Source organism: Ciona robusta, chromosome 1 (assembly GCF_009617815.1).
Source record: "Ciona robusta chromosome 1, ASM961781v2".
NCBI lineage: Eukaryota > Metazoa > Chordata > Ascidiacea > Phlebobranchia > Cionidae > Ciona > Ciona robusta.
In genome coordinates this window covers 12,352,414-12,376,727 of record NC_143235.1, presented here as the reverse complement: position 1 = coordinate 12,376,727, position 24,314 = coordinate 12,352,414, and the positions used below count along the sequence as shown (strand labels likewise).

At 36.2% G+C, this 24,314-nt stretch overlaps 4 protein-coding genes across 8 annotated transcripts; 2 read left to right on the top strand and 2 right to left on the bottom strand.

Moving 5' to 3' along the window:
- Window positions 1-2,269: 2,269 nt before the first annotated feature.
- Window positions 2,270-6,097, bottom strand: LOC149743332 (uncharacterized). Of its 2 annotated transcripts, none has more exons than XM_089879413.1 (4): window positions 3,083-6,097; window positions 2,926-2,967; window positions 2,781-2,812; window positions 2,270-2,392 (listed from the first exon to the last, which is right to left on the bottom strand). In XM_089879413.1, exons 1-4 carry the CDS (start codon window positions 3,172-3,174, stop codon window positions 2,331-2,333), a joined length of 228 nt encoding a protein of 75 aa, XP_089735539.1. In that variant the 5' UTR covers window positions 3,175-6,097; the 3' UTR covers window positions 2,270-2,330. Both variants share the same exon structure in this region; 1 of them encodes a protein (XP_089735539.1).
- Window positions 6,098-6,504: 407 nt separating this feature from the next.
- Window positions 6,505-14,735, top strand: LOC149743331 (uncharacterized). Of its 4 annotated transcripts, none has more exons than XM_089879281.1 (13): window positions 6,505-6,750; window positions 7,061-7,226; window positions 7,446-7,561; window positions 7,854-7,963; window positions 8,135-8,234; window positions 8,585-8,609; window positions 8,678-8,737; window positions 8,913-10,934; window positions 11,467-11,622; window positions 12,227-12,373; window positions 13,033-13,298; window positions 13,632-13,809; window positions 14,208-14,735. In XM_089879281.1, the coding sequence occupies exons 2-13, from the start codon at window positions 7,173-7,175 to the stop codon at window positions 14,535-14,537; spliced, it is 3,564 nt and encodes a 1,187-aa protein (XP_089735407.1). In that variant the 5' UTR covers window positions 6,505-6,750; window positions 7,061-7,172; the 3' UTR covers window positions 14,538-14,735. The 4 variants fall into 4 exon arrangements, with proteins under 4 accessions (XP_089735407.1, XP_089735398.1, XP_089735415.1 ...); XM_089879272.1 differs by having other exon boundaries at window positions 6,505-6,851; XM_089879289.1 differs by lacking the exons at window positions 6,505-6,750; window positions 7,854-7,963.
- A 709-nt stretch (window positions 14,736-15,444) lies between these two features.
- Window positions 15,445-22,473, top strand: LOC149743329 (uncharacterized). The gene is made up of 7 exons (XM_089879325.1): window positions 15,445-16,034; window positions 16,398-16,430; window positions 17,053-18,417; window positions 18,891-18,995; window positions 19,575-19,837; window positions 20,767-20,949; window positions 21,288-22,473. The coding sequence occupies exons 1-7, from the start codon at window positions 15,965-15,967 to the stop codon at window positions 21,351-21,353; spliced, it is 2,085 nt and encodes a 694-aa protein (XP_089735451.1). The 5' UTR covers window positions 15,445-15,964; the 3' UTR covers window positions 21,354-22,473.
- On the bottom strand, window positions 21,763-22,421 carry LOC149743330 (histone H3). The gene has a single exon (XM_089879446.1). It carries the CDS (start codon window positions 22,419-22,421, stop codon window positions 22,011-22,013), a length of 411 nt encoding a protein of 136 aa, XP_089735572.1. The 3' UTR covers window positions 21,763-22,010.
- Window positions 22,474-24,314: the final 1,841 nt, after the last annotated feature.

Genomic DNA, 24,314 nt, shown 5'->3' with positions numbered 1-24,314 from the left:
CTACCACTGTGGGCATTTACTTAATTGCGTATGATATATAGTGGGATGGGAAAGATGGGACACCTTTAGCACAAAATATAGAAATATCATGGTCGTGTTTTAAACAATTAACAACGGTCTATGAAAGTCTCGAGGACAAGGTTTTATAATTCCTTGAATGTTCTTTGTTAACTACCAAAATGTAGGGGAAAATAGAATAAAAAGGTGTCCAATCTCCCCCCATCCTACTATAACGGGAATTGCTGCAATCTGGTTGTTACTAATGGGTTTTTTAAATTATCAGCCTTACAAAAATTAACAACCAAAACAATTACCCACAAAATCACATACCACTTAGTATGTGAAATAAAACACCAATGTTGTATAATTCATCATCCGCCGTATGTGCAGTTAAATAAATCATATGTATTGGAAACGATTGCCGTTCTAGCGTTAATCACCGATGTTTTGGTAAAACGTTTGAGGTTCTAAAACATTTACGCCTTATAACACCGGTGCCGTGGCAAAGTGGTTATAGCGCGTCTGCCTCCAACACAGAGGCAGTGGTTTAAAAGGCTCGTTGCAGCTACCATTGCGGGCGTATGTTATGTCCTTAGACAAAACACTTCACGGCAATTGCTCCAACCCAGTGGCCATTAATAAGTTGGCCAAATATCAGCATTACATAAAAAAGCCCAAATAATCACCCACAAAGTATAACATACATGTAACTCGTAAGCTGGCACGAAGTGTATAAACACCCGTGTTAAAACGACTGTCATTTTTCGGCCACGCGACAATAAAGCAAGTTCTTTTGAACGGAAGTATTATGGCCTATATGTAATCTTATGCAGGCGTTTACTAATAACATAAACAAAATACGCTAAAAATTTGGCACAACATAAACCATACCGTGTATATGTCACACATAAACAACGCATGCTTGTCAGAACGCTACAACGAGATACCCTAAAACGTTATTTGTTTGCGTGCATGCCTGCTTTGTGCATGGTACGTTTATATTGTGATTTTGGTAACATTCATTCACTAAAAACTAAATAGAGTACTATGGGGAAAGATGGGACACCTTTGGAACATAATATCTAATATCCTGATCGAGTTTTAAACAATTAAAAAGTCGTGACGATACGGTTTTATTATTCTTTGAATGTTTTTCGTTTACTGCCAAACGAGACGAGAAAATAGAATTAAAATGTGTCCCATTCCCCCAACCTGCAGTATTTCTCTTGGTATAGTGTAACGTAGTAAAATGGTAACATTCAATAATTTTTTTAACAACTAGTACGTGTTGTGATCAAGATGATTTTGTAGTTACTCTCGGCTTATACCAAGCGGATCTTTTATTTTAAACAATTAACAATGCTCTTATAAAGCCGTGGGGATGCGGGTATCTAATATTGTAAATGTTTTTTGTTCAGTATCAAATTGGACAATAAAGTAGGATAAAAACCTAGATCATCTTTTCCAAACCTAAATTATGACATTTTATGCCGATCAATTTTAACGTGTAGCGAAAGCTAGAAAAAAATCTGCTAGTTTCCTTGTGCCAGTTTAATCTAACATTCGAAAATAATATGCACTGCAAAATGCGTTAAGGTTTATTGCATGAATTCGTTTCCACATGTGCATCAATTACTGTATGATTGTACAGGAAATATTTGCCTACTACAATCTAGTCTATCAGAGTCTAGACTGCTGATTTCTCGAAACCTATACTCTCAGAAGAAGAAGAATCACTTCAGTCACGTAGTTTAAGTGAATTAAAACATTCTGAAATTACTGTGATCGTGTTTGATTGGAAGGTCTAAAGTTATTTGGACTAAAATGAGCGCCCTCATGGTGCAGCATATGTAGTAAGGTGGGGGGAGATGGGACACCTTTAACACATAATATCCAAATATCATGATCGTGTTTTAAACAATTAACACCGGTCTATAGGAGTCGTAAAGATACGGTTTTATCAATTTCTGAGTCTTCTTTGTTTACTACCAAACGAGACGATAAAACACAAAAGTTGTGACATTTATGTTTTCGACCATGAAAACCAGGATATTTGAATATTTGTGTGCTAAAGGATTCCTATCTTACCCCACAGTATTCTAAAATGTAATACACATTACAGTGTAAAAACTCCACTAATGCGATTCTTAATTGTTTTACCGGTTATTCCCAGGTCAAAGGCAGAGCTCGCACGCAATATCTATCTTTCTATTAGTCTTAAAGTAAATCGCAAGCACCGATTGTACAACATAAAATGACAAATACCAAATAGATTTAACCAATTTTATTGACTTTCCTAACAGCGTGGAATATCATGAGCGTTTTCATATTTAACCGCTTCTTCTTCTTGAAGTCCATTGAGCATGGAAAGAATATCCAATGTTGTCAAGCACTGAAATATTAAAACGGGTGATTTTTTGCTAAAACATCTGTGTTTTCGATAAATCATCGCTTATTTATGCTTGCCTGCCAAAGGACAAATCGGTTATAGTGGTAATGGGATACACAAGTGCAATTAACAAATAGCACCATGCGAGGGAGCACCATGCATCAGTTAAGATACGTTTTGGGTAATAGTTTTGTGCTTTGATAATTTTTGCAATCATTAGTGATCGCTGCTATCATATTTGTAAATGTCTTGACCCAAGACACATACGTTCACTCATGGCCCATTCAATATATTGGCTCAATACATTGAGTAGGCCATGATTTATCACGTAAACAACGCATACTAAGTACTAGGGTAGAAAAATGTTAACGCACAAATAAATAAATATTACCTTGCTTCAAATCGCTAAGAACGGAATTGATACTGAAAAAAAGAGGATAAAGATGACGTCATGGGGTAACAGATTAAATATTTAATTTCGTTTACTTTATCCATGAAGTGTTAAGTTAGAAAAAAATCAAGTTAAAATATCATACCTTCTCTCATTAGCGGCGGGCCCTTTCCAGATATCAGAATTGCTGTTAAAAAAAAACAAGATAAAGAATAACGCCATGGCAACAGATTTACCATTTAATTTCGTTTACTTTATCCATGAAGTGTTAAGTTAGAAAAGTCTAAGTTAAAATGTCACACCTTTCCTCATCAGCCACGGGTGCTTTCCAGATATCACAAAAGACTCCAGCAATGCAAACAGAAAAGATGAGAAGAACGGCAATCAGCTTCATGGTGATTCTTTAACCAAATTGTTATGGCAAAAAGCTGCATTGGTAGGCCGCTTTTATGCCAATAACTGTGTTTTTCACAGAACTATTCACTGTAAAGAGACGTTTGTCTGGTCGCTTTTCCATGAACACTTGTTAGGTATACCTAAAATGCAACTGCAGCGAAAGCGTGCTGCAAAAGCTTTTGGCATTTTAATATTTACAACATAAATTTCTTCCGTTTACGAAATACCCAGATTTTTTTAAAGACCAAAAAAAAGAAAATGATTTTAAAGACCAAAGTGTAGGGGCGCCCGCGTCTCGACGTGCCTTAGTCAGTTCAGTTCGATTATCTAGACGAGGTGCGCCAGTTAAACACCTTGTTGCGAGTCGCGGCTGTCCTACGCGCTGTATCCTACTCTCGGAATGTGCGCTGTATTTGGGAGAAATTTCTTGCTTCTGTCTTCTGGTACTGACGTTGTCTTGTTGAGTATGACTCGGTTATTTGAACATCAATTTGTATTGAGGCGTTATAAACTTTTCAACAGTAAACAAGTACCAAAAGCAACTCCAACGTTTACAATCACGTAACCCTATCTAGTTAGTCACTGGTCTCTCGAAACGTCTGCGTGTTTCTCCGTCTATTAACATGTACGGTAAGGTTTATAAAGGGGAATTGAAGTAAAAGGACAGATGTAACTTTACGACGTGACAAATGTCAGGAGAGAAACCATATAAATACATCAACACCATAAGCGAACATATGTTGCTATAAAGATTTACAACCACAATAAACCGAACCGCTACATTTACTTCCCCCCTCAGAGGTATGGCTAGAAATTAACGGTTTAAAGTTAATAAAAAGGCATACTTCGTAAAAGAATAATACTAAAAATCGTTTAACTAAATCTCGAACCAGCCTTGCTGCATGTGCAATATGGTAAAGGCATAACTTTTTAAAACGACATAAATTATACAATTAGATACAATGTTGACACGAAATACAAATCAATATCACCTAATATCATATTAACGAGGTAATAAAATAAATTATACTTGACCCACAACGTTTGGATTATTGCGGTACTGTAAGGGTCGTGTACTAGGGTCTTGTATTTTTCTAGGTCTAAACGAATTTTTAACTGGACGTGTTTGTTGGGGAAGGGAAAGGTTTGGTTTAGGTAAGGGGTCGCTACGAGAGGTATTTTGCTTTCTCCAAGCGAACAACTGCTTGATTGATGAAATAGTCAAAACAAGCCCCCAGAACATTGCAATTATTTGTAGTATCGAAACTACGGCGTTTATTAACGGACTGGTGATGGCTGATAAACCAAGAAGAAAAGCATGTTTTGCTATCTTATCGATGGACTTGCCTATGAATTCAGGATCTGCATCTGCTGTCTCATTGACGTCCTCGTTCAGGAGTTGATTAATTTTCTCCGTAGTAACTTGCGATTGGGTGATTGAGCCTAAGATGGCATTGAAATCTTCTAGACCCATTGACGAGAGAGGAAATTGTTTCGCTAGGGAAACAAAATCATATACTCTTACAGGTTCTGCAATCGGAGTTAACGAGGGAAATATGGAACGAACATGAACATCCGAGTGTTCTAATGTATAATTGTCATACAAGTAGAACTGTTCGTTGATACGAAACGTGAATGTTCTGCCCGGGGTATAGTGCTCTACCAGTCGTACTCCTTCATAGACCACGTCGTTTTTCATTACTTGACCAATTCTTAAAGATCCGTTGGAATCGGTAAAGTAAACGAGTGGACGTATCGAAAAATGGGACTTGTATTGAAGACTGTGACGTAATGTGGCATTTATTTGCTCACATACAATTTCAGTTATCACGTCCCCGACGGTAATCGCAGCTCGGGAGCTACCCATTATTGCTGAAAGCACTTCACTAGGAAATTGTCGGCTAGAGATAGAATAGAGCGCAGCGAGAAAGTTTTGCAGTTGACATTCAAGGTATAAAAAGTCTACCGAAGTCTTGATCGGCCGTTCTTGAATGATTGCATTGAGTTCGTTAAGATAACGATCCTCGGGTCTTGATGCATTAAACACCAGTGGGTTGGAGGGGTTAGCAGGTTTTGTTTCAAATTGATCTAAATCTTCTAATCGCTTACACGAATAAGGTACAAACATTAGTCCACTGAAGTCACAGTAAGAGTAGTGTTTGAAGATGAATCCACGTAGATCTTGAAGAGTTAATCCGAATATTTAATCCCAAGTTCGTAAATAAGTTCTTGTAAAATCCCAACGAAGATATAATCCAATTCCCGTAGTTGTTTCTTGATGGAGCACAGAAATCAAATTCAATAAGAATTCGTGGGCTCCTCGAAAACTGGCCTCACAAATCTTATGAGTATATCTATTTCTCCGAAATGTTCTTGAAGTCGAGGTCACCAAATATGTAGGGGCGCCCGCGTCTCGACGTGCCTTAGTCAGTTCAGTTCGATTATCTAGACGAGGTGCGCCAGTTAAACACCTTGTTGCGAGTCGCGGCTGTCCTACGCGCTGTATCCTACTCTCGGAATGTGCGCTGTATTTGGGAGAAATTTCTTGCTTCTGTCTTCTGGTACTGACGTTGTCTTGTTGAGTATGACTCGGTTATTTGAACATCAATTTGTATTGAGGCGTTATAAACTTTTCAACAGTAAACAAGTACCAAAAGCAACTCCAACGTTTACAATCACGTAACCCTATCTAGTTAGTCACTGGTCTCTCGAAACGTCTGCGTGTTTCTCCGTCTATTAACATGTACGGTAAGGTTTATAAAGGGGAATTGAAGTAAAAGGACAGATGTAACTTTACGACGTGACAAATGTCAGGAGAGAAACCATATAAATACATCAACACCATAAGCGAACATATGTTGCTATAAAGATTTACAACCACAATAAACCGAACCGCTACAAAAGAAAATGACTTTTTGCAAGGTTTTAATCGAGATCAAGACCATATCCTTTTCTAATGAAAATCTAATGAAACTTACCAAATCTAATGAAACTTACCAAATATGCAGTACACATATATTTTACATATATATAATATAGTAGGGAAGTGGGTGGGAAGATGGGACATTATTGTTAAACTCTTTTATCCTACCATGTGGCAGTATACAAAGGACATGTACAGCTTTTATGACAGTATTTTTACGAATCTAAAGAAACGTTGTAATTGTTTAAACAAGATCAAAAATGGCCTTTCGGTGCTAACGGTATCCCATCTTACCCGACAATGTTCCAATCAGAACATTAATGCAGCTTGCATATAACAGAAGTAATGCTGCCAAACATTGCTTTCTCTAAGAAACCTAATATCACCACATTTATAAAAGTTGTATCTTTGAATATAGAATCATTTGATAAAACAAAAATGTTTAAATTTATTGGTCCCCAATAGCGTATAAGTTGTGCTTACAAATCATATGAGACCAACACGGATGGGACGAGTATATAGCTAAATCTACAACGAGTTGCCTTTGAGTAACAGGTTGTGAGAGGAATTGGCAGACTATAACTTCCCCTGAGTTCATGATTTCTTTGAACAAGAGTTGATTCAAAAGAAAACAAAGTATACGGCGTTTTGGTACGTGACTAGCAAAGCTTTGTGCAGTAGGCCCATACGAATTGTTCGTCACAGACGCTAAATATACCCTTTCTACGTGACTCTACAACAGTATATCAGAGGTAAGCTGAAAAGTGAAAACCATTATCGGTGGTCTAAAACACAGACTGGTATTCTTCGTCTAGGGATAATTTTCTGTGACTTGATTGGTAATTTGGTATAGTCATAGTTCAATATAATACACTTCTTTATTGAACTATGTAGTGCTAAGATGCCTCTCTTTTTTTTTATTTCATTGCACATTTTATGGCATTATTTGTTATTCCTATAGGTTTTTACAACATTGACGAAAGAAGATAATGTGAGCACGTTACACAGTGTTGTAGCTCACAGTAGTGCATTAGTAACCATTGGGAAATAATTGGAAACGCTTAAGAATAAAGATGTCCAACACAGGTGGCATCTATCTTGAAGAATTGTCCGTCGCAATAAAATCGGTATGTTCCCAGGATACTATAATAGTAAATACAAGTTAGGGATTTATTGGGTATACAACAAACATAATAGGAAGTATAACACAGATAATAGAAAGTATAAACCAGTCGTGCCCCCTGCCCGTGAGATAGACGCCAATGACTTTTACCCTGGTAGAATAAAACTAGAATCTGTTATGATAGATTCCGTATCAAACTTCAAAACTTGTCCTATGTTTGCAGCTTCAAGTTGAAAGCTTACTTCAACTTAATAAAGTTTCTTCTCCTATCACGTTTGCAAACAATCAAAAGACTTTAAACTACTTTTGTTCATCGTTGGATAAAATATTCCTGCATGGGTAGGTTTTTAACAACTATGTATATATATATATATATTTATAAATTTATAATCAATAATATACTTATACATCCCTATACAGGTAATTTGAACTCAAAATTCAGTTAAAAACTTAGTTCAGTTCCATAAAAACACACATTTTTATACATTTTTTTAGGGTATATAAGCATACCCTGCATACCCATGTTAGGTGCCTATGGGTCAAAACTCTTTCTTTAATACTAATGTAGTAATGTGATCCACTTTTAACTTTAACAGAGTTACAGTTGTTTTATTGTACCACTATTTATTAGATTGCGAGCAAAAGAACAAGGTTACTGGCATTTTGTGAGGAGGTTTTGCCGTAAAGACACAATAAATCATATACAAAATCTAAAACATGTTTTAACCAACATTGGAAGAGGTATAAAGTTACTTTATTTTTTAAATAGGAAATTAATACCGATATCCCCAAAAAATAATCAGCCGCAAAGTAACATGCAGGGTAACGTAATTGCATTTAATAATGTCACTCCAGATTTGAACAAAAAGATGACACTCATAGTATAAAATTTTAAATGTTTTCAATTTTCAGGTCGAGCGTGGTTGTTTGTTGCACTAAACGAGAGCCATCTTGAGGGATTTCTCAACAGTTTCCAACACAATCCTTCGATTGTAGATGAATATTATTTAAGGTATTTCTGATAATTAACTTCTGACATCACTCAAGATAGTTTTAAAAAAGAAACATTTGAGATAAAAATTGTGTCATATTTTTATGGATGTCTGTCTTATGGAATATTGGCCAAATTTGGCCCAAATCCCAGGTCCTCGACAAGGGCCTCACCAATACAGAATAAAATAGGCTGTTATGTTTTAATTAAAACTGTTCAGAAAATCTGTATTTTATGCATTTAAGAATTTCTTTATTTCCTGAAGAAATAAAAACATTAACAGCTTTTAACTTTTGTAGACCCTATCTAAAATTTATACAGTTTCTTTTAATTTAAAATTCTTTTCCTAATTCTGTTTACTTTTTTTTCAGCCACGCAATTTTGAGTACCCCTCAGGTAAGCCGTAAACTAAATTCAAGGTGTTTTATGTTGCATTCTTTGTTAATTCTATTTTTGCATTACAGCTTTTACTGCTACAGAGTTTAATGTGTGGATTAGAACACGTCAACTTTTCAATTGAACCGGTAATTTTAGTATGTATTTTTGTATTAAGTAATGCCCCCACATTTTGTAGAGAATTTGATCTTTTTTTTGTGTTATATATATATTTAAAGTATTATGCTAATACAAAATCCATAAAAAAAAAATTTCTATAAAAAAATTATAACTTTTGAGTAAAAACTTTTATTATTTTTCCAGGATGTCCATTATCTTGATATACCAGTTTTCCCTGTCGTAATCACCCACCCTGCAATAACTCCTCCTACCCAGTCAGATTGCACAGTTCGTAGCAAGGGCAAACCAGAATTAAGCCACCAAAACTCCAACCTTGGCTCTGCAGTTGTTATAAATCCGGATGCTCTTGTGAATGCTGCATCCAAGGGCACAGAGCTTGCTGCTAAAGCTTTGAGAGGTGTTTTTGGGAATAACCAGCCTAGAACAAGAGAAGTGGTGCTTGGTGATGAAATGCCAGAAGTGGCATATTATGAATTGCCGAAGGAACAGCAGGATGTCGCATGTTTTGATTCCATAGCAGAACAACAAGGAACTGAGCTCACTTGTATGGGAATAACTGTGAAAGAAAACACTATATGTAAGTCCTGCTCTTTTGACTTAAACAGATGTCAATGCGGATCTTCTTCGAAAAAGATGAATCAAAGAACGCATATTGATTCTGACATCTTGATTGATGACGGTCCGATCAGAGTAACTCGACAGTTGTCAACACGGAAAAAACGTTCCTTCAAACACACTGCCACGATTGGTATACAATGTGATGACATTTTAAATGATACTGACTCGGGTCTACCAAGTGATATTCCATCCTCTGTAGATTCTAGCATAGATCTTCTCACAGCTTGGCTCTCTGCCTCTCATCATCAAGAAAACACAAAGTTATTCGGCGTTCATGAAATTTCAACTCAGTGTAACGACTTGGGAGATGAAAGTCCGGAAAAAAGTCATTTTTCGCATGATCCATTACAGACGGATGTTTGCTTGATTGATTTTGTGACGGAAGATGAAGCCTCTCATAGTTGTGGTCTTTTTTGCTTTGATTTAACAACTGATGATCCTGAAATTCATGAAGAAAGTTTAGATTTCATACAGAAAAAAATAAAAGAATTGGTCGATGGTGTGAATCCTGACCTAACTTTTTCTGAAACTGAAAAAGATTCAGTTTCGACAGAAAAAACTTTCAAAACTAAGTCTCCGCGGAAATTACTAAAAATGAATATACTACAACACGAACACACCATAGGCGCTATTGAAGCAGGTGAAAAGGATAATAAAAAAGTGGAAAAAGAACATAATGAATGTAGTGATAGAGAACTTAATGAAACAGGTGGTTTAAACAAGACTGCTCATACTGCTGTACCGATTGCTTGTACTGAGATTGTTAATAATGAATCTGAAATAGAGCAAAGCATTACTACCGAAAAATCTTCTCATAGTTTTGTAAGTCAACAAACAAACAAGTTAAACATTGAAAACACTACAAATAAAAACTCGGAATGCAATGTAGTTCCGCAAACATCATGTGATGATATAACATGCGGTGGTGTAAATACTTACTATTTAATGTGCAATGCATATGCTGCTGATAGCAAACTAGACCCATGTCAATCTATTTCCGCTGAAAATGAAATTTCTGAATCTCTCAATCAAGTTAAAGTTGGCTCTTCTTGTATTTTAGACAGTTTTAATGCATCTGATAGCAAACTAGAACTGTGTAGTAAAGATGAAACTAATTCTGATGAAAATGCTATAACTTCTAAACCCTCCCATCAAGTTAAAGTTACTTCTTCTTGCGCCTCGGAAAGTTCTGAACTTGACTACCCTGATATTTACAAAGTTGAATCCATTCAAAAGAAGAAAAAGAACATGGATAGCTGTTCAAATTCATTAGTAGTTAGTAGCGAGAAGTCTCTTTTGGAATCGAATAATTTATGTGAACTAACCACAAACAAACATATTTGCGAAAAAGAAAGTGATAAAGTTCATGCAAAAGTTTCTGTTTTTGAGAAAGCAGTTGATCTGGCATATTCTGATAATTGTGAAACAGAAAACAGTAGCTTTGAAGAAGAGAATATATCTCAGCACCTGTTTGAGGAAGATAGTTTTGCGGAGATGGAAGATTCTTATGTAGTGGATATTGATAGCAATCTACATCTACAACTTATGTTAGATGTTGTGCTAAGCGATGATGAAAAGTTAATAAAGGTTTGGTTTTATATATTCAAAATATGAATGGAAAGTGGGGTAATGAAGGTATTTATAACACGGTTGTTCTGTTTCACAAACTTCGTGCCTGCTTACGAGTTACTAGTTTATTGTTAATAGGTATACTAGACCACTAGTCATTCGTTTGTAAAGGTAGCCTTGGCTTGAACTCTTTGTTTATTTTTTTAAAGAGGCAATATGAAATATTGGATATTATGTTCTAATGGTATCCCATCTTACCTTTCAGTACTATAATGCGACTTTCTCTATGTGAATTTTAATATAATATAGTACGGTGGGGGAAGATGGACACAGGGAGACCATTTCTTTTCTTGTCTCATTTAGTAGTAAACAAAAAATATTCAAAGAATTATAAAACCGTATCCTCACGACTCCTGTAAACCGTTGTTTATTGTTTAAAACTCGATCAGGATGTTTGGATATTATGTGCTAATGGTGTCCGGTCTCCCCCACCTTACTATATTATCTTACTACTTACTACATTTATAGATTTAATTCCTTGTTTTTGTAGCTTTTTCGTACAAGATCACACTCAAATAAAAACAACGAGAATTTATTTATCCTCTTCACAAACAGCTTGGTTTATTTCCTCACTCAATATGAAACATTGTATGTGAGACAGAACTATCTTGGATACTTTAACGTTGATGTTTTACACAGCAATCAGGTAATAATTATCCCGTTTGTTCAAATATTTTAATTGTATATATTATCTGCCCTACGTTGTGGCAAGTGGTTAGCGCGCCACGTCTAACTCAGGGATAATGGGTTAGGCTTTCAAGGCTCGTCGCTGCTACCATTATTGGCGTATGTGTCCTTCGGCAAGATACTTAACAGCAATTGCTCCAACCCAGTGTTCACTAATGAATTGTTTAAATTATTAGCCTGGCATAAAAAAAGAAAGCAAGTTACATTCATTCATTTGTAATTTCAATGCGCAAGAGTTTTAATATCATATGTGTTTTAGCTTTTTACAGACGTCTGTTGTAAAGTCTAATGTTTTTAAAAACTTGGTTTGTTGCTAATCTTATATTTTAAAGGCGTTTCAATTCTAAATATGTGTTTATGCAAAATATTATTTTACCTGTTATGTTTGCATTTGACACTATATATGCAAATGAAAGTTAGGTCGCTGAAGTCCAAGTTAACAAACAACAAAATAGATGTTTTAAAACAGGAATACTTTTTCTTTAAAACACACACACATATATATATATATATAATACTTTTTAGTATAATTAGTTATTTATTTACATTGGTTTTTACACCAGGGCCTCATTTTTTCTGAAGATGTTACTTCAAACAACAAGTGTGTACGATGTATCACTTCAGATCCTACACTGACAAGATTACTCTTATTATGTTTCCATGAAAATAAACCAAATCTCAATCCAGCCAATCTGAAAGGTTTACAACAGGTATGTTGTATGTATATGTGTGATTTATATATCGTCGCGTGGCGGGGCAACGACAGTATTTGTAACATTTTGTTTTATACACCTTGTGCTTGCTAATAAGATACCTTACTTATCGGGTATGTTTTAGAAGAGAATATTTTTTGTTTTTATTTCTGTATTGCTGACTTATTGGATCAACTGACATACGCATATTACTGATATATTCACCATAGTGGCAACATTAAGCTTTGATCCTGTATCCTCTAGTCCTGAGCCATGCGCTTAAATACCACTGTCCCATGGCATTGGAACATTTCCTCTCAACACCACATGCTATGCTGCTAACATTATGAACGCACTCCTGCTTAACAACTTATGGTGCAGTCATACATAGGACTTATTTATAAACTTAATTTGCCCCACAAAAAGTTATTTTTATACAAAACATATATTCGTAACGAAAAGTTATTTTTATACAAAACATATTTTCGTAACGAAAAGTTATTTTTGTACAAAACATATATTCGTAACGACGAGTTAGTTTTTTACAAAACATACATTATTACATTCCTAACGAAAAGTTGTATTTATACAAAACATATATTCCTAACAAAAAGGTATTTTTATAATTAGTAATTAAATATATTCCTGAAGAAAAGTTGTTTTCATTTTTTTCCCAGCAACTCCATTTATACTCTGACTGGACCAAGCATACTTCTTGTCTTGAGTCCTGTGTGTCCAGTGAAACGGGTATCCCTGTTTCAGATTGTGATATTTTGCTGTACTCTCTCATCGAGTGGAAAACTGAATCAAAAGTTGTTAAAACTGAACCATCACTTACAAGTGATCTGTCATACAAAGCTGGAAGATCTTTTTTTGGTGGGGAAAAGTGGGTTTCAGCTTACTTTGTCTTGGAAGATGGGCTTCTGTATCAATATAAAACTAAGTATGCTGTTCATTTGGCTTTGTGTATGTTTAGCAGCTCAAACAGTGTGGAAAAAATGCAAATTTTAGATTGGACAGGCGTCACTTTTAAGTAGTCTACCAACATATTTAAATTGTTCAGAAAACAATCTGGAAACACTGCAAGAATATACTAGACACTTGGAAACACTGAAAACCTATATTTAATTTAATATTTCTTAGTTTAACATTTTTTCTTTACATTTCTTTACTTGTAACTCATTTTTTTATCCTAATACTTAAACCTATTTTCTTCCACATTTCTTTACTTTAAACAACCTTTTTTCCAATCTTTATTAAACATTGTTCTTAACAGAAATGCAACGAAACCTGACCACTGTTACATCATAGAGGAGGAAATATCTTCTGTGGAGCGCGGCGTTACAAGCGCTGACTTCTCTGTTATTTTAAGAACAGGTTCCCGGATTAATTTGCGTGCAAGCGATGATGATAATGCCAAGTCTTGGATTGAAGCGATCGCTTCATTTATACAGGTAGTGGTTTATCCTCTGTACATCATTCTTACTTAGCGCGCCTGCCTGTAGCCTATAGGACCAATAGTATAGGTGATGGGTTCAAGGATTGTCACTGCTACCTTTGTGGGCATATGTGTCCTTGGGAAAGACACTTATTACCAATTGCTTCAACTCAGTGGTCACTATTGGGTTGTGTAAATTGTCAGTCATGCACAAAAACACACCCACAATGTAACTCGTAAGACCCATGTTATACGGACTTATATAACTTACCTGGCGAGTGAACTGTTTTAAATATTTGGGCTAAGAAATACCTAATGTATGGTGTTTTAAATATGTTGAATTTTATATTATAAGTCTATACAACTTACATTACGATCAGTAATATCTCTGTTCAATAACAATTTTTTGTTCAGTCTTATTCTAGTACAGCCAAATATCCTGTCAACTGCTCGCTTGTGATCGCCACCAAGCGGTTGTTCATCTGCCATGAAGACCACAGCACAGGATTCTGTCGTTGCCTGTCTCTTGTTCAACTCTCTGAAGTTACACACGTCGAAATGAATTACGAAACCCATTTCTGTTGTGTGTATTTCAAGCAGTGTTCCCCAATGCAAAAGCCCTCTAGTTCAAAAGCGTGTAACTGGCAACTTCAGTTCCCAAGTGCGCAACACTGTGAGCAGTTTGAAAACACCATGAAGGATTGCTGTTATTCAATTTCATTCAACCGGTTGACTACTTCTTGATTTGTGGGCAAACTGCATTGTCATTTTCCTTTTATATAGCCGACCACTATCCAAGTGCCACCAGTGTTATGTAGTTTTCATTCGCCAGTTATTACACCTAATTTATTTCACTATTAAATGTTAAATACGCTTCTTTGCAATTATGTTGTTTCATACTGTGAATTGATCTCGTCGAAAATACAATTTCCTGCCAAATAATATTCAGGTTTGTTCCGCGACAATTGAAACACTGATTCTCGGTGACTGTGTAGCTGCCAAAATTTAGGTAATATCCATTTTCAACGGAATAATGCAACTTATTCTTGTGTTTTTACATGTTATTTATGTAATATCATTTATTATACCATTTTATACCAACTTTTGTGATTTATTAGCGGTTATTAACTTCTATATTTTTTCAGATGTAATATATGTAACCAATTGTGTCTGTTAAAAGCACACAAGAGTGACCTATATTTAAAACATATTCTCAATGCATTTTTAGTCGGTTTGAATATCAAGAGCAAGCCTACAATCTGAACTACACGCTTTAACACGGCCCAAACCATCTTGAAATAGTAAACGCGGAAGTCGGTGCCTTCAAATCGATTGGTTGAGAAAGTGCGCAGCCTTTATTGTTTCCTGTAACCAAGGTGTGTAGGCTGTGTTGGCTTTGGCGCGACTTTATTGAAATCTTGTTTCGTTGAAGATTTCGGGCAAGAAAGCGATGTTTGGTGTTAGTGAAATAGCTTATAATGTATCGCTATTGAGTATTTGAGCTTCGTATTGATTAGCGTGAGAAATTTCTATGGTAAAAAACCAATGTCTTCCTCAATACATTGAATAGACTTGTTTGTTCTAAAAGCGAAAGGAGAGGCCGCGGTATTGAGTCTTAAAACGTAGGTGTTTTACGCGTGGTATTAAGTACAAAGCTAGCAGGCTAGGTTTTATATACATATATTAGTCAGAATTGCACACAGCGGGGGTCTATAGGCTATAGTAGGATGGTCTATGGAGGTCGTGAGGATACGTTTTTTATAATTTTTTAAATGTTTTTTGTTTACTACCTACTGGGACGGCAAATAATAATATAAAGTGTCTTATCTTTCCCCACGTTAAGTTATTTTAAAAATATTAAACATACCGATTGAAAAATAAGCGTGAATAGTCGCTATAGCTCGAATAATTTTTTAGCTGTTATACCCTTATGATCATGTTAACTCACGAACATACAAATTAAACACATCATGCACTGACGGGTATTGTTTCAACGCACCAAGTAATGTTTTCCAACGCTATTGTTGTCGCACAGGACATAATTACACTGTGGTGTAGGGTGTTTGCTAGGAATTACAAGAAAAATAGCTGTGTAGCCAATTAGCAATTTGATTCAGCAGCTTATTTTAAGGTTGTGGTATTAATATTGAATTGTATAAGGTTGTTATTCCATGGCTAACTTTTACGGCGTGTCTGAAGTACATATACATAAAGTACACTCAGCAGGGCAAAACGACGATGGTAAGTAGCTAGCAATTATTATTTCATATCGCAAAAAAGTTAGCAGTTAAAAGTATATTAGGGTGGGGTGAGATAGGACACATTTATCACACAATACTCAAATACTCTAAACGTGTTTTAAACAATTAACAACGATGTATGCAAGTGAAGTGAGGTTTTATTATTCTTTGAATGTTCTTTGTTTACTACCAAATGGGACGAGAAAATAGAATAAAAAGGTGACCCATCTTCCCTCATTCCCCTAGTATACACGAATATGTGTTGTTTAGAATCGACAATATAGCTTTAATTACAGCACTAAAACAAAATACTACTAGATTATATGCTACAAACGTGTTTAACGACAGCCTGTGTTATTTGCAGATCTTACTGTGGAAGAACTGAATAAACGAAGAGGTTAGACATACTTTTATATAGAGTAATAACTCTTTATAAAACAAACTTAAATCAAGCTAATATTGTACAGCAATAAAATACTGCCAGTAATGTTGGCTTCGGTTGATTCAATGCACGTTTCTTGTACAGGATACAAATATAAACATTCATAGGTTAATAGTTCAATGAATAAATTGAACGTATTAACTATCATTAGGGCAACGACAATTAAAACGTTATATGCAACTTCATGTTTGAATACAATTAGCCACATATTATGTTACTTGGTAGGTGGTTATATTTTTTATACTTTCTGCGTGTCACGCTATTTGGACAACTCATTAGTGACCACTAGCGCAGTTGGTTAGCGCGCCCGCCTTTAACCCAGCAGGGGTAAAGGTTCAAGGCTCGCCGTTGCTACCATTGTGGGCGTATGTGTCCTTGGGCAAACCACTTAACGGCAATTGCTCCAATCCAGTGGGCACTAATGGTTTGTCCAAATTATCAGCCACACATAAACAATTCAAAGTAGCATACTTGGTAAATCGTAAGCTAGCACGGATGTATGAAGTAGAATACGGTAAGACCTTTAACAATTGTGGATAAAGATGTAATTAACAATATAACACCCTATAAATTTTAGAAAATGCAATTAACGAATTGATCGCCAAGCAAGAAGAATTTCAAGAACGAGACGTCATAGTGTTTCCGGGTATAAACCTTAGCACGTCATCCCAAAATGAATTTCCAGTGGTGCATCCACAAATGTCCAGAACCTCACTTTATGAGTCGGGTCAAATTTCGGATGACGTCTTCAGACCAACACATCCAACTGGTTTGACGCCAATACCAAGACCCAACTCGGAGCGAATAGAGTTTGGTGAAATTCTTGAAAAATTCCAGTCACAAGGGTACATTGGACTTGTAGGAGCGCCGGGCTCTGGCAAAACAACCTGTTGTAAACGGCTCGCAAAAACAGCTGGTCTAAAATGCTTCTTCATGAAGTTTATGAACATGAACTTTAATGAAAGGCTAACTTTAAGGGAGTTTATTATTGATAGAAGGTACAACCTCGACCATGCTACCAAAAGGTACGCGTTTCAGTGGATCGTACAAAACCAATCGAAATGTGTGTTTATACTTGATGGCTACGACCAAGCTAAATGGAGAATGTCAGAGAGACCTCCAAACGCAACGGAGGAAACTCCAATGAAAGTAGAAGATTTAGTCGCCAACTTATGCAATGGTCGATTTTTAAATAACACATGTGTTGTTTTAACTTCCCGTCCGTACAGCATGCTAACTATTCCTGCAGGTCTTCGTCCAAAGGTTATGATTCTCTTGCACGACTTCACAGCAGAAGATACTAAGAAAGTTTTCGTAGCACTGTGCAGCTCTAAGACCAACCAACAGGATAACCAAACTGAGGGCGAAAAATTGTGGAACTCAATAACGATTGAAGCACCCCAGTTAATTAGCATCTGTCGCAACCCACTGTTGCTCCAGTACACAGTAGCGACATGCCTCCATGGCCCACGGAGGTTCGACGCGTTAACAGTGACGCAAGTTTTCAATTGCGTCATCGAGTTTTTGCGAAGGTCAGAAAACCCAAAAGGTAGCGACGAAAAATTTGACATTCGTGAGATAATCCCTAAGCTTGCGACTCTAGCGTACAACGCCACAAAGTCATCAACCATCGCCATGAACCATGACGATTTACAGAGGGCAAATCTTACCATGGAAGACGTAAAAGATCTAATCTTGTTCGTATGCGTATCCGGTGTCGAACACCTTTTCTCGCAAAGACTTTTCATCGGCGATTACAAGATTTATTTTTCTCACCAATGCTTGCACGAATACTTTGCCGCACACTACATATGCTACATCATGTCCAACGATGTTTTTCAAACCTTTATTAAGACAGTTATGTTTTCCCCGCCTAGAGGCCACATCGATAAGTGGGGTATGGTACGAAGATTCACAAGTGGTATACTTACCCGATCTGAAGGTAATAAACGTGTTGTTATACCGAAAGCAAACATAATCGTGTATATACCATAGGGTACCATATCGATTTGGAGTACGCATATACGAAATACTATTGCTATTGTACTCGAAAGACAATATGTTCTAATACATCTTGGCGAAAACCTCGGATTTTTGATTCAATGTTTAGGGCAAAATTGGCTTTTTATTTATGCCAAAATATTATTCTTAACCTGTAGGAACAAATGTATTTTATTTTTTATAGTAGGATGGTGGAAGATGAGAAACCTTTTCAATATATTTTCTCGTCCCGTTTATAGTAGTAAACAAAGAGCACTCAAAGAAATATAAAACCCTATCCTCACGACTCCGATAGAGCGTTGGTATTTGTTTAAAACACGATATTTGAATAATATGTGCTAAAAGGGTGTCCCTTCTTATCCCACATTGCTTTATGGTATCATAGAATCCTAACAGCATAAAACATTTTTACAGAGAATCTTAAAATAAAGACCCGCCACTTTTTCACTGAAGTCGAGTCGAAATTTCGTTCCATCTGCAATCGTACCCGTGTCAACATGGCTTTGAGAACTGAACCAGGTATAAAGTATATATAAAAATATATTGGTATAAAATATATATAAAAATATAAGATGGGGGAAGATGGGAGGCCTTTTTATTCTTTTTTTTTTCGTCCCATTTGGTGGTAAACGAAGAACATTCAAAGAATTATAAAACTGTATCCTCACGACTTTCATAGATCGTTGTTATATTTGTTTAAAACTCGATCACTATTTCTGGATATTATTTGCCAAAGGTGTCCCATCTTTTTCCAACCCGTACAATCAATATATAATGAGCTGCTCAAAACAGCACCTTAATTTAATGGAAATTGATATGTATTCAAAACCAGACACATATTTCAGTAGCATATTTGATTAGTGGTACAGTATAGGCGCGCGCCAGCTTCATCTTGATTGAAGTATTTAGGTTTGACTCCACGCTGCTACCATCATTGTGGGCGGATGTGGCCAAGGGAAGCATATAATGGCAATTTCTCCAATCTAGTTACAAAAGTGGTAACTCGTAAGCACGTGCAAGGTGTGTGAAACAGAACACCCGTGTTATATCGAAAACCGTTGCACAGAAAAATAAGTTTCATTCATTTATTCTTTGCAGACCGTAATTCCCTTGAGTTGCTCAATTTACTACTAGACATACGTGAGCACAATAGTGAAGACCTGGATGGCAGGATATCAGCTTTGCTTCCACGGTGTCTTGACTTGAGTAACATTATACTAACGGAGAGTGAGGCCCAGGCATTTAATCGAGTTCTCCGCTATCGTAAACAAGATATTGAAATCCTAAGGTTTACGAGATGCAGTCTTACTTCAAGGAATTTTTATCATATCAAGACAGCAATTATTGAAATGGCAGGAAAGGTAGGTCATGGTGGACATTTGAACAACCGTATTGACGATTATATACGATTCCCATTTGTATGATTCGCACCATCCGATTTTAACTAACGCTGTGATACGCCCCTGTTAACATCGACGATCGCCTTGCTTTTCAGCGGAAATAGTAACCGCCAATTCCCGCGAATTTTGGTGCGAATCTTACAAACATATGGTACGGTGGGGAGAGATGGGGCACATTTCCATTCTATTTCCTCGTCTTATTTAGAAGTGAACAAAAAAAATTCAAAGAATTGTAAAACTGTGTCCTCATGACTCTCATATACAGGTAATAATGGTTTAAAACACGATCAGGATATAAAGGTGTCCCATATCTCCCCTACCCTACTATATACTCATTGATCAGCAATTATAGAAATTAAAGGAAATATTGGTATTGACAGTTGCCATATGAGTATGTATGATTCGCACAATTCCCATTTAGCGCTTTGGTATACGCGCATGTTAACACCACCAAATGTTGGTGCGTATATATCACAAATGGAAAAACGCTAAACAGGAATTGAATAATGATGTTGCTTATAATGTCTCGTTCCAAATCTTAAATGGTTTAAACTTCATTCTTATTAGAGCTAACAATTTTTATAGTTTTTCGTCAGCCAGGTTTGACCTATGAATCACACAAATATTTTATTTTCAACGGGGCGTATTGACCTAAGAGGTCTCGTACCAGTTTTATGAAGTCTATTGGCTGGAATGCGGTTTTCCGCCTACGTAGGATTTCCCAGCATTTGATATGGTGACATATGAAACCTTATTTACACAATAGAATAGAACGTTATACTACATTTTTCTTTTACTACAACAACCAGTGTTATACTTCATAATAAGCATTGTGTAGTTTCAAGTTCCAATCTAAATTATGCAATTTAAGACCTATATTTTTCCTTAAGATTGGGGAATTACATTTGAACAGCAACAACATAGAAAGTGTTCATGAAATCTGCGACGTTTTTCACAAAGTGCGCAGACGTGTCGTGGCCGTTAGTTGCTTCAGTGGACTTGCTGCGTGGAGATATGCGGATGAGAATGAGATTAATACAATGCAGGAAAAACTGAACGAACTGCAAAATCCGGTACCGGTTGTTTTTGTATAGCATGGTTGTCATTCGACGCCTTCGCAGACCTGCCTCTAGCCCAGAGGTAATGGGTCCAAGGTTGCTGATTTACCATTGTGGGCATATGTGTCCTTAGGCAAGACACTTAACGGCAATTGCTACAGCCCAGTTGCCACTAATAGGTTGTCCAAATTACACATAAAAATATACGATGTCAATGTTCCATATCCTATATAAAGTAGGGTGGGGCAAGGTTGGACACGCGAGCACATAAAAAAGTGTAACCTATCCCATTTTGCCCCACCTTACAATAGCTATGTAACTACTATTCAGTTCATGTTTCATTTCACTTTCAGGAGCTTTTAGTTGAAGTAGAGCAAGACAAGTATATTACTGCCCAAGTAGATGGAACTTCCAGTTGATTGCGATGTAGAGGAGATGTTAAACTAAAGCTCCGAGCATAAACTTTGGAAGTACTTTAGTTTCTACAGCGATATGAAAGTAGTCAACGACCGTCGAACGAAGTGTAGAAAATTTACCTGCAGTTTAATGCTGTAGGAATTTGTATTGCGTTACACTCAGCCACTTAACAGATAATATCCCATTCTGTTATACTTCTGCTACCAGGCATTCAGAAACTATAATCACACAGTAATTAGGCAATGTTAGAAGTTAATATTAATCATACGTTTAACTAAAAATAATGTCCAACTACGGTACATTATAATAATATGGTATAAGAGTACTGGTTTCAATTCGTTACTTCTTAAATAGTAAAAAAAAGTTTGTTAATCGTATATGTAGTGAATATTGTATACGGGTGGGGAAAGATAGGACATCTTTTCATTTTATTTTCCCATCCCATTTGGTGGTAAACAAAGAACATTAAAAAAATTATAACACTGTTTCTTCACGACTCGTATAGACAGTTGTTCATTGTTTAAAACACAATCAGGATATTCCCTACTATATATAAAAAGCGACCGGTCCCTATAATTGCGTTGTTTTAATATGTCTTTGTATGCAAAAGGGGTGGCTCTGAAAAGAGCCGTTTGTGGTTGCTGGTTGATGAAGATCGTTTAAGCTCTCTCTCCACGAATGCGTCGTGCAAGTTGGATATCTTTAGGCATGATGGTGACTCGCTTTGCGTGGATGGCGCAAAGATTCGTGTCCTCAAAAAGACCGACCAAGTAAGCTTCGCTCGCTTCTTGCAGCGCCATCACTGCACTGCTTTGGAATCGAAGATCGGTCTTAAAATCTTGCGCGATTTCACGAACAAGACGTTGGAAAGGCAACTTGCGGATCAGCAGTTCAGTCGACTTCTGGTATCGACGGATTTCTCGCAGAGCAACTGTACCCGGTCGGTAACGATGAGGCTTCTTGACGCCTCCTGTAGCAGGAGCGCTCTTTCTTGCAGCTTTGGTGGCAAGTTGTTTTCGTGGAGCTTTTCCACCAGTTGACTTTCGAGCGGTTTGCTTAGTACGAGCCATTTCTCAAGAGTGAAGATGCAGATGTTTCAATCAATGCTGAAGTCACAAATAATGATTGTGAAAAGACTGTCCTAGTTTTTATACCAATGCTGTACACGTTGATTACAGACGCCTTTTGTTGATTATCCGTTCACAGCACTTCCTTTATCAACGGCTAGAACCTTTTTGTAAGCGTATTCGCACCAATTCGGTGGATTAGCCAAGACAAAGAAAGGATTAGGTCTCCCGAGGCTACAACTGGTGTCTGGATAATTGGTCCGCCAGCTACCATTCGTCGACGCAATTTAATTTGATTCCTGATTATGTCTAAAAGAGTATGCTGTAAACTGTAACCGATTAAAACATAAGAGCCTATTGAGTATGATAATTAAAAGTCGAGTTATGAGAAGATAAACCACCGAAGCACATATTTCCGAATATTTCAATAATCAAAATGTACAGCGCTTTTTGGGACCACTTTAGCCATGCTTAAGCATTATTAAATCGTAGTTATACATTTATAAAAAAAAGTTTCTTTGACCCGCGCTTCTCGCATGCAGTTGTTAAAAGCAGCAGTTTTGTTGCTTTAATGATTTGATTGACAAGTACCGGTAGGTACATTCGTTAAAAGTTCAGTAAACTGATTTACGGATTCACGCAGTTTTATTTTAACGATTATTCTGCTTGATTGCAAACATCGTAAACGATTAAGAAGGTTTGCCAATGAATAAGCAATAAACTAACGAGTAGTAGTTATTTGATTTAATATTCGTTTGCGATCAGGTCTCTTTTAAAACAATAAAATATTTATTACGTACTCCCCTCTTGCACCCCTTCGCACGCTACCTCAGGTCCGGAATTTCGTGAATTCCTATCATATGAAAGAAATTCAAACATTCTTCGCACGCTCTCGTGTACCAAGGTGATCCTAGAATACAGATATTCTAGCGGCCATTTTCGATACCTTCTACTGGTGCCACTAACCTAAAATTTGGACACTGTACTAACTGGACGCCAGCGGTACCGATTCTAAAATGAAAAATTTAAAATTCGAAAAAATATTAATTATGAATATTAATATTCGTCATAAAAACATATTTATAGAATTTTCTCCCGATCCAGCTTTGAATATGTTATAGCGCTAAGTGATACCTAAAATATGAAACATTATTTTCTTTAAAAAAGTGCGGGGATAGATGTTAAATATAAAAAAGTATGATCATAACTTGAATCATGTAAATATTATATTTTCGATTTTTTTTGCGAAAATATAACTTACGCATACATCTATGTAGGTCACTAGCATGTTATCCCCATCGAAAAAAAAAAATAATTTCAACTTTTTTTCATAACTGAATATTAATATTCGTCATAAAAACATATTTATAGAATTTTCTCCCGATCCAGCTTCGAATATGTTATAGCGCTACGTAATACCTAAAAAATGAAACATCATTTTCTTCAAAAAAGTGCGGGGAAGGGTTCAGAATACAAACAAGTATGAGGGTCATAACCCGAATCATACAAGTATTAAATTTTAAAATATTTCGGCGAAAATATAACTTACGCATACATCTATGTAGGTCACTAGCATGTTATCCCCACTAGCATGTTATCCCCATCGAAAAAAAAATTAATTTCAACTTTTTTTTTTATAACTGAATATTAATATTCGTCATAAAAACATATTTATAGAATTTTCTCCTGATCCAGCTTCGAATATGTTATAGCGCTAAGCGATACCTAAAATATGAAACATTATTTTCTTTAAAAAAGTGCGGGGATGGATGTTAAATATTGTGGAGAGTATTAATTACTCGAATTTCGGGTTATTTACGGTTCTCCTGTCCGTACTTACGTACCTGGAAATATATCAAGAATTTTAATTTATTTGTTTCAATTAATACAAAAGAT

Coding starts and splice junctions, on each gene's coding strand:
- LOC149743329 (XM_089879325.1), top strand. CDS start 15,965: ATGGCTAACTTTTACGGCGTGTCTGAAGTACATATACATAAAGTACAC. Junction 16,035..16,397: donor AGCAGGGCAAAACGACGATG/GTAAGTAGCTAG, acceptor TGTTATTTGCAG/ATCTTACTGTGGAAGAACTG. Junction 18,418..18,890: donor TATACTTACCCGATCTGAAG/GTAATAAACGTG, acceptor ACATTTTTACAG/AGAATCTTAAAATAAAGACC.
- LOC149743331 (XM_089879281.1), top strand. CDS start 7,173: ATGTCCAACACAGGTGGCATCTATCTTGAAGAATTGTCCGTCGCAATA. Junction 7,227..7,445: donor TGTCCGTCGCAATAAAATCG/GTATGTTCCCAG, acceptor CTATGTTTGCAG/CTTCAAGTTGAAAGCTTACT. Junction 7,562..7,853: donor GATAAAATATTCCTGCATGG/GTAGGTTTTTAA, acceptor ACTATTTATTAG/ATTGCGAGCAAAAGAACAAG.
- LOC149743332 (XM_089879413.1), bottom strand. CDS start 3,174: ATGAAGCTGATTGCCGTTCTTCTCATCTTTTCTGTTTGCATTGCTGGA. Junction 2,813..2,925: donor CCCGCCGCTAATGAGAGAAG/GTATGATATTTT, acceptor TCTTTTTTTCAG/TATCAATTCCGTTCTTAGCG. Junction 2,393..2,780: donor TCTTAGCGATTTGAAGCAAG/GTAATATTTATT, acceptor TTAATATTTCAG/TGCTTGACAACATTGGATAT.
- LOC149743330 (XM_089879446.1), bottom strand. CDS start 22,421: ATGGCTCGTACTAAGCAAACCGCTCGAAAGTCAACTGGTGGAAAAGCT.